General features: G+C 37.0%; 1 protein-coding gene across 3 annotated transcripts in view; it reads left to right on the plus strand.

Moving 5' to 3' along the window:
• WASHC4 (WASH complex subunit 4) overlaps window positions 1–14454 on the plus strand; it is a 67329-nt gene extending 52875 nt beyond the window's left edge. For all 3 annotated transcript variants that reach the window (XM_070410957.1, XM_070410959.1, XM_070410958.1), the window contains 6 exons: window positions 331–417; window positions 6267–6414; window positions 9491–9587; window positions 10184–10380; window positions 10673–10772; window positions 12863–14454. In XM_070410957.1, coding sequence (XP_070267058.1) covers window positions 331–417; window positions 6267–6414; window positions 9491–9587; window positions 10184–10380; window positions 10673–10772; window positions 12863–12930 — 697 coding nt within the window. In that variant the 3' untranslated portion in view covers window positions 12931–14454. The remainder of the gene's footprint in view (window positions 1–330; window positions 418–6266; window positions 6415–9490; window positions 9588–10183; window positions 10381–10672; window positions 10773–12862) is intronic.
• The last annotated feature ends 714 nt before the right edge of the window (window positions 14455–15168 follow it).

The following is a 15168-nucleotide window of genomic DNA, read 5'->3' on the forward strand; positions in this document are numbered from 1 at the left end:
CAGAGGGATGTCTGACTGACAGCTTAGGCCCAATCCCCTGGGGAGCAGGCCTAAGCCAGCAGGTGGTCATTCCCCGAGGGGTCCCAGACTGCAAGAGGGCACAGGCTGGGCTGAGGGACCCTCCCGAGTGCACAAATTTTTGTGCACTGGGCCTCTAGTTTATATATAAAATTCAACTTTGGAACTGAAGCGATGATATTAGTAATAAAACTGAAATGCAAAGTTCTTTTCAAATATGTAGTTGAAAAATTTAGAGTCCAACAGTACTATTCTGTTTAAGTTGTACCTATTTATCTTGCCTTCATAAATTCTTTCTCAAATTCTTTGTAGATTTGTACCTGATCTTGAAGATATTATAAATTTTGAAGAATTAGTAAAAGAAGAAGGCCTTGCAGAAGAAACAATAAAAGCAGCAAGGTAATCTCATTTTGGAATAATCTATATTTGGAGATTTATAAAGTATATGTTTATATAAAACTTAAGAAGAAAGACTAGGGGGTAATATATAGGGTGTCCCAAAATTCACACAAGATTTGAATTTTGCGTGAGCATTAACAACAACAACAACAAAAAATAAAAGCCTAATTTTACTTGTTTTATTGAATCAGATTCTAATATCTGTTACCCTTTGATTACAATCCCTTCAATTTGATAAGCATTACCAAGTACCAATTATGGCCCAGGAGCAGGGACAGTGAAGACCAATGAAGACTGTGGCTTTGTGTATGTGCCAGCAAAGCTGTGAAGGCCATTTACCCGATGTGCTATTCCATACATAAACCTATACTGTATACTTTATGAATCAATAAAAAATTTACAATTTTTAATTATAAACCTGTGTTTTCTATCAAAATTACTTCTTGCGTGAATTTTGGGACACCCTATATAAACATAAGTTACTGTTTTTATTATACAAGTTATGGTCTCAGTTTATATATGTTTTTTTTTTTTTTTTTAAGACTACAGTATTCTGAGACCTTTCCAACTTCAATAAAAAGGGCTCTTCCAGAATAGCGGTCACCAACCTTTCAGACCTCACAGACCACCAGTGGTGTACAGACCACCAGTGTTGTATGGACCACTGGTTGGCGATCGCTGCTCCAAAGGTTTCCTTAAACCAGCGATTGCCAACCTTTCGGACCTCACGGACCAGCAGTGGTCCATGGAGCACCGGTTGGTGACTGCTGTTCTAGAACATACTATTTAACATAGTAGCCACTAGCCACACCCAGCTGTTTAACATCTGAAATGTAGCTAGTCCAAATGGAAATGTGCCAAAGTGTAAAGTATAAAATAAATGCCAAATAGCTGGTTAATAAAATCAATTTCACCTGTTTCTTTTTACTTTTTTGTATTTTTATTTGCTAACACTGTTCTAGAATACCATGTAACCTAGACCAGCACTGTCCAGTATGGTAGCTGCGAACACAGGTGATTTTTGAACACTTGAAGTAGGGCTAATGGGACTGAGGAACTGAATTTTAAATATTATTTCATTTACATTTAAGTAGCTAATGGGCCCTGATGGCGCTGGTGTGGCTCAGTGGTTGAGCTTCAACCTATGAACCAGCAGTTCACGTCAGGGCACAAGCCCGGTTATAGGCTGCATCCCCAGTGGGGGGTATACAGGAGGCAATCAATTAGTGATTCTCTCTCACCATTGGTGTTTCTATCTCTCTCTTCCTCTCCCTTCCTCTCTGAACACAATAAAAATATATTAAAAAGTAAATAAATAGCTAATGGCTGTCTTATTGGACTTTGCAGATCTATAGACTTGAGTCAGTAGTGATTTTGGAACATAATTTAAAACTTGAGAGAAGAATGCAGAACTGAGAAATACTTTAGAAAACTAAGGTTTGTTATTAATAACTAGAGGCCTGGTGCACTCAGGGGGGTCCCTCAGCCTGGCCTGCACCCTCTCGCACTCCGGAGCCCTCGGGAGATGGCAGTCATGCTGCAGCAGAGGCGGGAGAGGGTCCCACCACTGATGCTGCACTTGCCAGCCGTGAGCCCGTCTTCTGGCTGAACAGCACTCCCCCTGTGGGAGCGCATTGACCACCAGGGGGTAGCTCCTGCATTGAGTGTCTGCCTCCTGGTGGTCAGTGCACGTCATAGCAACTGGTTGTTCCACTGTTTGGTCAATTTGCATATTAGCCTTTTATTATATAGGATATATATATATATCCTTTATTGATTTCAGAAAGGAAGGGAGAGGGAGAGAGAGAGAGAAAAACATCAATGATGAGAGAGAATCATGGATTGGCTGTTCGATTTGCATAGGTTTTTTTTTTTTTTTTTAATTTTTTTTTTTTTAATTAAATCTTTATTGTTCAGATTATTACATTTGTTCCTCTTTTTTCCCCCCATAACTCCCCTCCTTCCAGCTCCCACCCCACCCTCCACCCTCACTCCCCACCCACTGTGTTCATCCATAGGTGCATGATTTTTGTCCAGTCACTTCCCGCATCTCCCACACCCCTTTCCCCCCCAAGAATAGTCAGTCTATTCCCTTTCTATGTCCCTGATTCTATTATAATCACCAGTTCATTCTGTACATCAGGTTATTTATTCACTTGATTCTTAGATTCATTTGTTGATAGATGCATGTTTGTTGTTCATAATTTGTATCTTTACCTTTTTCTTCTTCTTCCTCTTCTTAAAGGATACCTTTCAGCATTTCATATAATACTGGTTTGGCGGTGATGAACTCCTTTAGCTTTTCCTTATCTGTGAAGCTCTTTATCTGACCTTCAATTCTGAATGATAGCTTTGCTGGATAAAGTAATCTTGGTTGTAGGTTCTTGGTATTCAGCACTTTGAATATTTCTTGCCATTCCCTTCTGGCCTGCAAAGTTTCTGTTGAGAAATCAGCTGACAGTCGTATGGGTATTCCCTTGTAGGTAATTGAGCCTCTTTCTCTTGCTGCTTTTAAGATTTTCTCTTTGTCTTTTGCTCTTGGCATTTTAATGATGATGTGTCTTGGTGTGGTCCTCTTTGGATTCCTTTTGTTTGGGGTTCTCTGCGCTTCTTGGACCTGTAAGTCCATTTCTTTCTCCAGATGGGGGAAGTTTTCTGCCATTATTTCTTGAAATAGGTTTTCAATATCTTGCTGTCTCTCATCTTCTGGCACTCCAATAATTCTGATATTAGACCGCTTAAAGCTGTCCCAGAGGCTCCTTACACTATCTTCACACTTTCGGATTCTTTTTTCATTTTGCTTTTCCAATTGGGTGTTTTTTGTCGAATCTGTTGTTTGATTATTGTGCTCCTCTGGTCTGCTATTGGGTATAATATTCTTTATTTCAGTCCGTGTATGCTTACTTTCTAATTTCTTTATCGTAGCATCGAGGGTCTCATTAGTTTTCGTGAGGTTCTGCACAAATTTATGGCAAGCCCTCAAAATTGCGATTCTTAGCTCCATATCCTCCATTTCTGTCATGTTTTTTTGTCTCCGCATCTTTTATGCTTTCTTGGTGCACCCCCTTGTGGTCTCTGTGCACAGTCTTGTTCTAGCCAAGCCTTAATTGTTGTAGTTAACACTAGAGGGGTTTGACCACCAGGCCGACTGGCTGCAGGAAACAGCTGTGTGGAAAACGTCTGCCTTCTGGGGAGGCGCTAATCCAGCCTTTGCCTGAGGCGATCGGCAAATGGCTGTGCGCAGGCTTTGGGCGGGGCGGGATCAACAGGGCGGGCGGAGGGAGCAGTTATGGCCACGCTCAGTCCCGTTCCCAGAGGCTCTGCTTCTCAGAACCCCGGCAGCCGCTGCAAACTTCGGAGAGAAAGCTGCCCTCAGGTTCCAACTGATGCCGGATAATCCCGCTTCTCCCGTTTGAGTCTGGGTCCCTAGAGACTCGCCCGGATCTGGAGCCCAGAGTCTGAGACTCACTCCCGACAGAAAACGACAACCGCGCCCTCAGCCACCAGCCCGCTTTGCGCGCGCACCTCGGTACCTTTGTATTTTCCACACTGCGCCGCCTCTGAGCCTCGATTTGCTGTTCTCTTTCCTTCTAGTTGTAGAGTCTCTCTTCAGCCAGCCTTCCTGTGGTTCTGGGTGATGTCCGTTCAGTCTTTTAGTTGTATTTTTGAAATGGTTGTTTGCGGCAGCGGTCTCCGGTGTTTACCTACGCCGCCATCTTGGTCTCCTCTCTCTGCATAGGTTTTTATATAAGATTATAACAGTTTATTGAGTCAGGCATGAAAAGGCAAGGTGGAGACAATTTGAATTTCAGAAAGAATAATGATAGAAATCTATTGTAATATATTGAATAAAATACATTAATACATTGAATAAAAAATAGAAACCATGCGTCATAGTGATAATAAAGGTTAGAGGAGCAGAGGGAAAGTTCCTTTTTACAGAAGAACGCTAACAAAGAAGGGATGAGGAAATTTAGGCGGAAAAATTATTTTGCAATCACTACTATAATACTTGAAAGCAGACAAAAATTATCAGTGTATTCTAAAATATTTTTGGAGAATAGAGTATTTCATCAAAAAATTATCCCATCAATAGCTTATTAATAACAAAGAGGAAAAGTATCTTTACAGTGGAGAGATTGCTATATTTCACCTTCATCAAGTGATGATCAAACTTTGCATCACCAATAACAGGACATACATTATGTGGCATCTTGCTGCAAATGTAATAGCAAGTACCTATGTTGTATTCTTGCCAGAAATGCTTATTCTGAATGTATTATGAGGAAACCATTGGAGACATCCAGAATGTTGGGCATTCTACCAAACACCTAGTCTTGACACTTAAAAAATATCACATGTCATGAAAGACAAAAAAGACTAGAAGACTATTCTAGGTCAGGAGACTAAAGAGACCTGATGACCAAATGCAGTGGATGATCTGTAATCATATCTTAGATAAGGAAAAAAAATAGTGATAAAAGAAGGACATTTGAGGAAAATTGGGGAAATCTGAACATGTGTTATATATTACTTTATTTTATTTTTGGGTATAATAATATATTATGCCTTTGTAGGGAAATGTCTTATTAATAGATTCATATGAAAGTGCTTATAGGCTAAGTGACATGAAGTCTGCAACTTTTAAATATTTCATAAAAGAAAACAAATATTAAAATATTAGATGGTGAACTAGTGAAAGGTATACAGGTGCCCATTATACTATATTTTAACTTTTTGATAGGCTTAACTTTTTTTAAGTAAAAATAGAAAATATGCTGGAAAATGCATGTGTATATTTTTATGAGAATAAGGTCCCAACACATACAGAAGATTTGCTCTGAAATATCCTGCTAGATAGCTTACTTCTCTGCCTAATTAAAGAAGCCAAGAGCAGATAATAAGCTATTTGAAATCACATGCCCTAAAATGATTAAAAGAGTTTGTGGCTTGTATATCAAAGAAGAAAATCAGACCATTTTTCCTCTTATTAAGTGATGTTATTCTTTTAAAAGTTGATGACCTTTAAAAAATATTTTGAAGCAGTTCATTGAGGGCAGAGTGGGATATTGCCTTTTAAGATGTCCAGATCTGTGCAAAGGAATGGATGACTAACATCAAGTGAAGGAAAGTTCATGGCAGGTGAAGTTAAGTACTCTGGGGTTATAATGATGAATCGATGATCTGAATGGGGAGTGAATCTTCCAGAATCATGAGGGGAACTGGAGTAGGTTTCAGAGTCCAAGATAAATTAATGTAGGGTAGTGGTTAAAGGGTTAGTAAAGATGCCTGCTTACAGGAGGAAGTAGTTAGGTAGTTGGATATAGTTGGATTATGTGAGTCTCAAAGATTTCTACCTTCTAATGCTGGGGGGATAATAATTTGAAAATGGTATATAATTTGAAAGTAGCTATACATGAAGGATGCAGGAGAAAAAGCAGCTGATGTTTCTGAAGGTTGAATAGGATTCTAAGTTCTTGAAAAAACAAGATTTCAGTTGCGGTAAGGAATTGTAGAGAAGAAGCATTAGTGAAAGGATTTAAGATGAAGAGCATTCTATTTAAATGAAATGGAGTTCTATAGGGCTCCTTGTCAGAAGAAGAAATACAAAACTCAAAATATTTTAACTGCAAGATGCCCTACATAACCTATTTTAGGGACTAAGTTTAAATAATACTGATCAGCTTCTGTCAGAAAATGAATTCATTCTGAACTCTTAAGAAAATTTACTTAGAAATGTCTTATAATATTATGTACTTTTGCATGCTCTTATTTAATTTGATGAGAGATGGATTTAAAAAGTCACACCTTTTTTTGAGAAAGGAACCAAGTAATTTTTTGCATTTTAGGCATTTGGATTCAGTCCTCAGTGATCACACACGAAATTCTGCTGAAGGCACAGAGTATTTCAAAATGCTTGTAGATGTTTTTGCACCAGAATTTCGAAGGCCAAAGAATATACATCTCCGAAATTTCTATATCATTGTCCCCCCCCTGGTGAGTATTTTTAGTATTTAAAATGAATTTTTAAAAGTATTAATAAGTAGATCTAATTTCTTTGCAGCAGAGAATGCACACAGACTGTATTACTACTGTCTTTCTGGTTGTAGATAAAGCTAAATGTGATTTCAGTGAATATGGCCTAGAATTTTTACTTACTAGTTATGCAGAATGAGATTTATTTATAGTTAAAATAGATTCTTATTTGGTAACTACAGGCCCGGTGCACGAATTCATGCACCGGTGGGGTCCCTCGGCCTGGCCTGTGGGGATCGGGCCAAAACTGGCTCTCCGACATCCCCTGAGGGGTCCCGGATTGTGAGAGGGCGGTTCTTGGGTGATGCACCCCGGATTCGGGCTCCCTCCTCTCTGGTTCTGGGTGCGTCACCCTAGAACCGCAGCTGCCAAGTCACCACAGCTGGACAGTTCCTGCATTGAGTGTCTGCCCCCTGGTGGTCAGTGCGCATCATAGGTACTGGTCGGCTGGTCGCTTAGGCTTTTATATATATAGATAACTGCTAGAGAAACCTAATGTGATTTAAATTACTTGAGTGTATACCATTACATATATATCATTTTGGGGCTAAATTATATCACATAAGCATTTTAAATGATTAATGTAGACTAACTTTAATTACATCATGTTACAGCATGAAGTTATTTCTAACACATCTCTTTAAAAAATTTTTTAAAAATTGATTTTAGAGGAAGGGAGAGCAGGAGAGGGATCAATGATGAGAGAGAATCATTGATCAGCTGCTTCCTGCATGTCCCCTACTGGGGTTCAAGCCTGAAACCGGGGCATGTGCCCTGACTGGGAATCAAACCAGGACCTCCTGGTTCATGGGTCCACGCTCAACTGCTGAGCCACACCAGCTGGGCTCTACCACATCTCTAAAAAGCATTGTGTTAGAGGACAACTTCTCACTATTCAGTAGTAAATACTAACATCTGAACTAAATTTTTAGTGCTTCCTTATAGTATACTAGAGGCCCGGTGCATGAAATTCATGCACAGGGACTGGGGGGCGGGAGGTCCCTCAGCCCAGCCTGCACCCTCTCCAGTCCGGGACCCCTCGGGGGATGTCCCTGCGGGATCAGGCCTAAACCGGCAGTCGGACATCCCTCTCACAATCCAGAACCACTGGCTCCTAACTGCTCGCCTGCCTGATCGCCCCTGACTGCTCCCCTGCTGGCCTGATCACTCCTAACTGCCTCTGCCTTGGCCCCCACCACCGTGGCTTTGTCTGGAAGGATTTCCGGAAGATGTCCGGTCTAATTAGCATATTATCCTTTTATTAGTATAGATAGCAGCGGTCGCCAACCTTTTGAACCTCACGGACCACTGGTGGTATAATGTGTTCTGTTCTAATTCTATAGTTTCCATCTAAAATAGCTCAAGTTACCCAAAATTGCATTATAAAAGCAATTGTTACAGTGGGGAAAATGGAGTTAAGAAATTAGAGAAGTATATATTAGTGGTAAGAGTTATTTTTCCCTAAAAATTTTTATATAAAGCTGCTTTTAAAAATGGATAGATCTGAAATCTAAATATCACTAATTAGATGTACTAGTAGCTTTTGATTAACTTTAAGAGTAATGACTTATATTGCTGCCTGAATTACAGATATCTTCTTGCATGTTATAGCCATTGAAAGTAGCTGATGGTCTATTGGCAGCTTTTTTCTTCATGAATTTTCTGTTTTTTATACATTTATCATTAATGTTCTATCACAATAATTATCATATAGCAAAAATGTCCACATTTACCTGTGTTATCTTTCCAGCTTAAGTTAGTGTCAAACTGGAGGAGCCTGTCTTAGTTATACTTTGATAACAGTGTAAATTACCTTAGGATGAGTTCAAGCCATTATTTTTTAAAATTTGAAGGCTGTATACTCAAGCCATAGTAAACAGTAATGGGAAATCATTGTGAGTCTGGGGAAGAGTGGAGTTTTTAGGGCAGCTGTCAGAATTTAGTTAGTGATGGAGAAAACCAGGTGGATTAAGAGCACTACAAAGAAGTATAGGACACTTCCTGTGCTTGAGTCTATGATCCATCCCAGAAAAAAGACAAACATAAATGAGATTGCTAAAATAACAGTTGATAAAGGTTTCGCAAATATGTAGTTAATTGCCAAGTAAGTTTTATAAGCAATACTAAAAGTGAAACTTGATTCTTTGTTTCCAGCCTAAGCTATTATAGTACTTATCACACTGTATCATAATTTTAAACAGGTCTCTCTTTATCCTTTTAGAGCTGTGCTACCATATGTAGGTAGACGTAAGTGGCTACTTAAACTAATTAATTCAAATTTCATAAAATAAAAAATCCACTTTCTCAGTTTTACTAGCTACATTTCAAGTGCTCATTGGTTCTACGAGCTAGGGGCTTACTGTATTGGGCGCTGCAAGATATATAGCATGTCTGACATTGCTGAGAGCGCTGCTATAGAGCATGAACTTTTTGATGGTATTCATTTTGTAATCGTAATTACTTAATATAGTAAGCATCAGCAAATCTTTGTTGAATAAATGGTAAGATTAGAGAGGTATTAGAGCTGAATTTTATGGAAGTGCTCTTTTGGGGCATTCATTTACCCAAATGACTACTAATCATTTTTACCCAAGAATATGATAATGGTATTTTGGAATGAATTGGGTGGGCAGGAGTAAGAACTGCGTGCTTATGAGTGCTGCTTTGAAAGGAAGGCAGGCCTAGTTTTCTGAACCCAACTTTCACTTAGAGTATAGCCAGTTACTGAACCTCTCAAGCCTCCTAGTCCTATTGTGTAAAACCTGCATGATATTAAAGGCAGTGTGCTTGGGGAAGCAGTGATTGAAGGGGAGGGCTCTTGGTTAAAGAACTTAGAAAAAAGAGCTACTGAGAGAAATACTTGCACAGATTGTGACTTGTCCAAGAGGCTCTTTATCTGAGGCAAATGTTTCAAATCAAAAGGACAGGAGCCCATAAGAGACCCTATTTATACTTTTTGCAATCTCTGTTTTAGTAATTAAGTTCTGAAGATATTTTAGCACAGTTGTTTTTCTAATATGTTGTCATATCTTTTTAGACCCTCAACTTCGTAGAGCATTCCATTAGCTGCAAGGAGAAATTGAATAAAAAAAATAAAATTGGAGCTGCTTTTACTGATGATGGCTTTGCCATGGGTAAGTTTAATGGAATTGTTTTCCCGTTGTTTTATGTTCACCTATGCTGGATTTTCAGAGAGATTTGCTAGAGAATAGATCTGTGTTCTCTTTGTAAATTTGTTTTTCACAAACAGTATTTACGGTTTATTTTTTTAGCTGGGTCATCTGCTTGATACTTGTTTTTCGTAATTTGTAACTATCATTCATGCTCCCTTAGTATTGCTAACCACTTAGTATTGTTGGACTAAGTTAGGCTTTATTTACAGTTTTAGCATCTTGTGTTTAGTTTTCCTGGTTTCCCAGTAGCTTCCTTCATTGTCTAGTTAGCAGTGGAACTTTCCCGTCCTTACAGCCATATGTTGTTTCCAGGTGATTTTCATGGCCATGTCCTTTTTTTTTTCTTCTTGCTTGACCTGCTTTTCATTTTTTATACTTGCACATTTTTTTTAGGAGGAATTAAGCCACATTTCTAGAATTACTCACTTATGCTGTAAAATGTAATTTAAAAGAGAATTAATTCAAAATGGTTAGCTTAATGTTAGCAGTAGTTACTGGTAGAGTCAACACAACTCTATACTCATTGTATTTTGCTTTGGTTTTGCTCATGGCTGCAGGTGTGGCTTACATTCTAAAGCTTTTGGATCAGTACCGGGAATTTGACTCACTTCACTGGTTCCAGTCTGTTAGAGAGAAGTACCTGAAGGAGATAAGAGCAGTTGCTAAACAACAGAATGTGCAGTCAGCTTGTCAAGATGAAAAACTACTACAAACCATGAATCTTACCCAGAAGCGACTGGATGTCTACCTACAGGTTAGACAAGAGTAATAGTTAAATCTGCTTTGATGTTTTGATATCTGAAAAAACATAAATCATATGAAAACCTCCATTTTAATAAGTGAGATGAATAGAGGTAATTAGAATATATTTTAAAATGAATGGTATTTGGAAGCCATTTGACTCAGATCTTAAAAGTAGATTGGTTATTTAGTTCAGTTTCTTGTTTTTACTGGAGCTTTTTAGAAATAATAAAAAATGTGATTTGGATATTTTGCTTGTAATAAGCATTTTCAGCTTTCATTTCAAATTTTTTTTATTTACTTAGGAATTTGAGTTGCTCTATTTCTCACTGAGCAGTGCAAGAATTTTCTTCAGAGCTGACAAGACTGCAGCTGAAGAAAACCAAGAAAAGAAAGAGAAGGAAGGTCAGTGAGTGGCTTAAATTTGGGAAAAACCAACAAATCTTTCCTTAATAGGAGACACTAATCCCCCATTTTATCTGGTCAGACTTCCAGCTCCTTTCACCTTTTGAAAAATAACACAGACTAGAAATGTCTTTTTAAAAAATAAAACCTCCATAGGTCATTTGTGAAACTGAAAAGAAAGTGCCATAGTAATGTATTTCATTCTGGAGCAACTCAATATTCAGTTTCATTCATCTCTTAATTTAAATAAAATGAACAAGCTTATTGTTTATCTTTCACCCCTTACCCTGTATCAGTGAGAAGGAACAGTTTGGAGGGGAAACACTAAACGTTGCTGGAGTCAGAGTTGCTGGTAACTAGACATTGAATGAGGTGGTGATTAAGAAGGTCTAAAGTGGCAGGGGCCATTTAGTGACACAGGCACAGCTTCCCGCTCTCCATAGCCAGCCTTGGAGAGTCAGAGTGTAATACAGCCATAATCACCGATAGTCATAGCAATGAGCTCGAGTCATTTAGGAAAGGATTCTGTGCATTGTATTCTATGCAGGACAATGGGAAAGTATTTATATATTTTAATGTTTTTTTTTCCTTTTTATTGAACTTATTGGGGTGATACTGGTTAACACATAATAGAGGTTTCATGTACAATTCCACAACACATGATTTGTACACTGTCTTGTGTGTTCACCACCCCAAGTCAAATCTCCTTTCATCACCATTTATCCCCCCATACGTTCCTTCACCTCCCCTCAACCTCTTGTTGTTCATATCCGTGAGTTTTTTTTCTTTTCTCAATCTGTATATTTTAATGTTTAAGAACATTGCTCAGTGTTTCATACTTAAGGACACCATTTCCCCAACCACCATGAGACATTTCTCTCAGATTTGAAATTTAGGAACAGTTGTCTTCCCTGAGAAATGGATGTTTCCTTTTGTTTTTTCATGGAAATTACATAATTTAGGTTTTCCTTTTCACTTGGTAGCTCAAAATTAGGTATAGAAAGTAACTGAGTTGAAAGTTTTCATGTTTGCTCTCTTTTACTTTTTATTTGTATTTCATAAATCAAAACAAAACTTATATTTCATAAAATAAGATGTTTTTATTAATCTTATTTTGTCAAATTTTACAATTTTTTTTTCACATTGAATAGAGGTGATTGAACTGGACAGACCACTATATCAACAGTCTTAGTCCCATAAGTTAAATAATATTTATTGGTAAGGAGCATACACAGGCATTTTTGGAATCTAGACTGAGTAAATAATTGTTTTTGAAAAATCATTTCAGGCTGTTACCTGGAAGATAGTCAGTATTTATTAAATGAAAATATGTATATGTTACATTTTGGTTCTAAGATAATGTTTAACAAAGCCATTTGGAAGAATTTAGTTGGCTTTGTATGATGCCAGAACCTTGTCTCCAGTTCTTAATATACTTTAAGGCCTAAAGCATTAACACAAAACAAATAAACCTTTTGTCTCCATGGAACACCTTGCTCTGGACTTAAGGAACTCTGGGTTCTTTCTGGTTGATGTACATCACTCATGTGCCTAGATTGTTCTATTTTAGTTAAAGGTTGCTCAGGGATGAAGTCATAGTTGCTGAATACGTTAGTCACATAGTTTTTCGCTGTTAAAGATATATGTGTGTGTGTCATACAGAAAACCAGGAATTCATTTTATCACAATCATAATAAATAATTGATTTTAAAAGTAAATTATAACTACAAATAAAAAGTTACCCAGTCTGGACAGTATTATAATGAATTTGCAGCCATGTTTCTGTAACAGCCTACACTGTAATAGCAGTTCATACATGCATTGTCAACCCCCGATGCTGTTCTGGTCTCTCACAAATCTATACTCCCTTTAAGAAGCAGTCAAAACATGACAATTGCAATATTTAGCTTTTTTTTTTTTTTAAATTAAGGTAATCTAGATATAATTTGTGATATTAGAGAAATATTTGATAGATGCAACATTTTCTTAATTTGAAATTTAGCAATATAGCTCTTCTCAATTTTTATTTACTTAATTCAATTTTTCATGAACATAAATATGTCTGTTGTTATTTTCACTTATGCTTCCAGAAGAGACTAAAACAAGCAATGGAGACCTGTCTGACAGCACTGTGTCTGCAGATCGTGTTGTCAAATGATATTGATGGTATGCGGTGCCTGTGACAGCATCGGAATGTGTCATTACTATTGCCACTGACATGGATGTTAGTAAGCTAACGAAGTGTTTCCTGGGCCACATCTCTGGGAAATATGTTGGGACTCTTTAAGGCAGTGTTCTAAAGAGAAGTTCATTCTTCCAAAGGCTCAACTTTTCAAAGCTTGAGAATGAGATTTTAAAGTTGGATTTTTGCCTGGACTTTAGGCCAGATGTGCCTAGGAAGTGGAGTTATAAAAGGGCCAATCCAGATTCCTAAACTGCCACCTCAGATCTCTTGTAATCTACATGAATGTTTAGAATTTGTATTTGCATAGATCTTTGACCCATATTTGTCCAGTCATTGGAAATTCAATGCATATGCTATGTACAGCCAGTAAATACATGTTTAAACAAAAGGAATTGAGCCTGAAATTTATGAAGCATACATACCAATATTATAAAGGACTGTATGAAGATGGATTTGATATTGGAGACGAGGCACAGTGTGTTATGTACCCTTTATGTACAATATAAACTGATTTCATTGTTAATTTCATGGGATTCACAAGAGCTACTGGTGTCTTGGTGAGACATTTTATACTAGTTTACATTGCTTTGAGAACATTTAACCTCTAACAGCCGCTTTAAATTTAAGATTTACTTCGTACACAGGATGAAAGAAAATTCAGATAAAGCCATAGAGTTCTGCTTAAAGCTTCACTTTGGGTTGAAGGCACATGTATGACACCTGAGAAAAATGAATGATTGCTTATTTTACATCCAAACTCAGGTTTCTTCTTCATTAGGCTGAACTGAAATCTTGGTGATGGCTTGGGCAGACTTTTCTTTAAACCAAGTATAATCTAAGACATCAGATTAAGCACTGTGATAATAAAGTTTCTAATAAATCATTTACTGCTTTAAAAAGTATAGAAAGATTTTGAGTAAATTTAGCTCCCAGCAAGCTACTAGATTTATTTTTGTAAAGCTTTATGTCAGTTAATAGTTAAATGGTTATTAATCATGGCCTATAATCTTTCAATATAAAACTCATACATTTACAATGAAAACAAGGAAGTTTAAAACTTTACATGTAATACTAACGTCATTTTGGGAAATGTTTGATTTTCCATTGCACTTGCCTATGAAGCATTTCTTCAGGTAAATCCTGTAAGTAATTCTAACGTTGTTTGATTTCCAGCTTTTGGAACAGGTGTACAATGCCCCCTCTATTCACGGTTACAGTCAGGGTTGTTTTCCCAGCCCAAGATAAACGCTTTCACTGTTAAAAGTCAGAAGAAACGAATAGATAGGACATATATATTTTTTAACTGTGTAAATGTGACTTACCGAATTATGGACAGAGAATGGACTAAAGGCATTTAATATTTGTAATTCATTCTAACTGTAGAAGTGGCCCTAAAGCATGCTGCATAATTAATAATTTATATTTTCATTGTTGTAAATGTTTATATGAATGATCTTGCATTGGATTCTATCAAATTACTCACCATTTCGTAGCAAAGTATTGCTTTTCTGTTTTTTTTTCTCTAACTTCCCTAAAATCATCTCATTTAAAAGGATAGAAAATGTAATTACAAGAGAATCAGGTGTCTTTGTTCATTATCCCCACACGTCAGTTATTGATCCTAGATAGAATTCACATGCTGACTGTATGGGTACTGGCAGTTGAGAAGAAAGTGATAGGTTATTATTTTGCCTTTAGTCAAAATAATGTCACTACAGTCTGGATAAATTATAGTAAGTTCACATAGCTGAAATAAAATTTCTGAAAAGATTAAGTTTATTTAAATGTTATTAAAGTGCTGAGTTAACAGGGCTCGAATTTCATGCCTAAGTTAATATACACATTTGGATGATTGTTTTCCTTGCTAACATATTAATGCTATTTTCATTTTTTTCCAGACATACTGTAATTTAAAATTAGTGTGAGCATTTGTTGTAAATTCACAGAAAACAATAATGTTAAAAATCTCAGGAATTAAATGCTAACCATAACACTGTCAGTTCTAATTAAATTTTGTAAAAGATGGCAAGTTTGTTACTGGAGTGGGGCCACCCCTTTCCTCAGTTCTAATAGAGTACAATATGTATAATAAAACAATAAATGTAATTTCAAGAATGTACTTCCCCTGGATGTTTATGTTCAAAATTAAATATCTTAATAGCTATAATTTTTAAAAATACATTTTTATTGATTTCAGAGAGGAAGGGAGGG

This window comes from Myotis yumanensis, unplaced genomic scaffold, assembly GCF_028538775.1.
Source record: "Myotis yumanensis isolate MYYU_CA2020_CCGP unplaced genomic scaffold, mMyoYum1.0.hap1 SCAF_3, whole genome shotgun sequence".
NCBI classification, from domain to species: Eukaryota; Metazoa; Chordata; class Mammalia; order Chiroptera; family Vespertilionidae; genus Myotis; species Myotis yumanensis.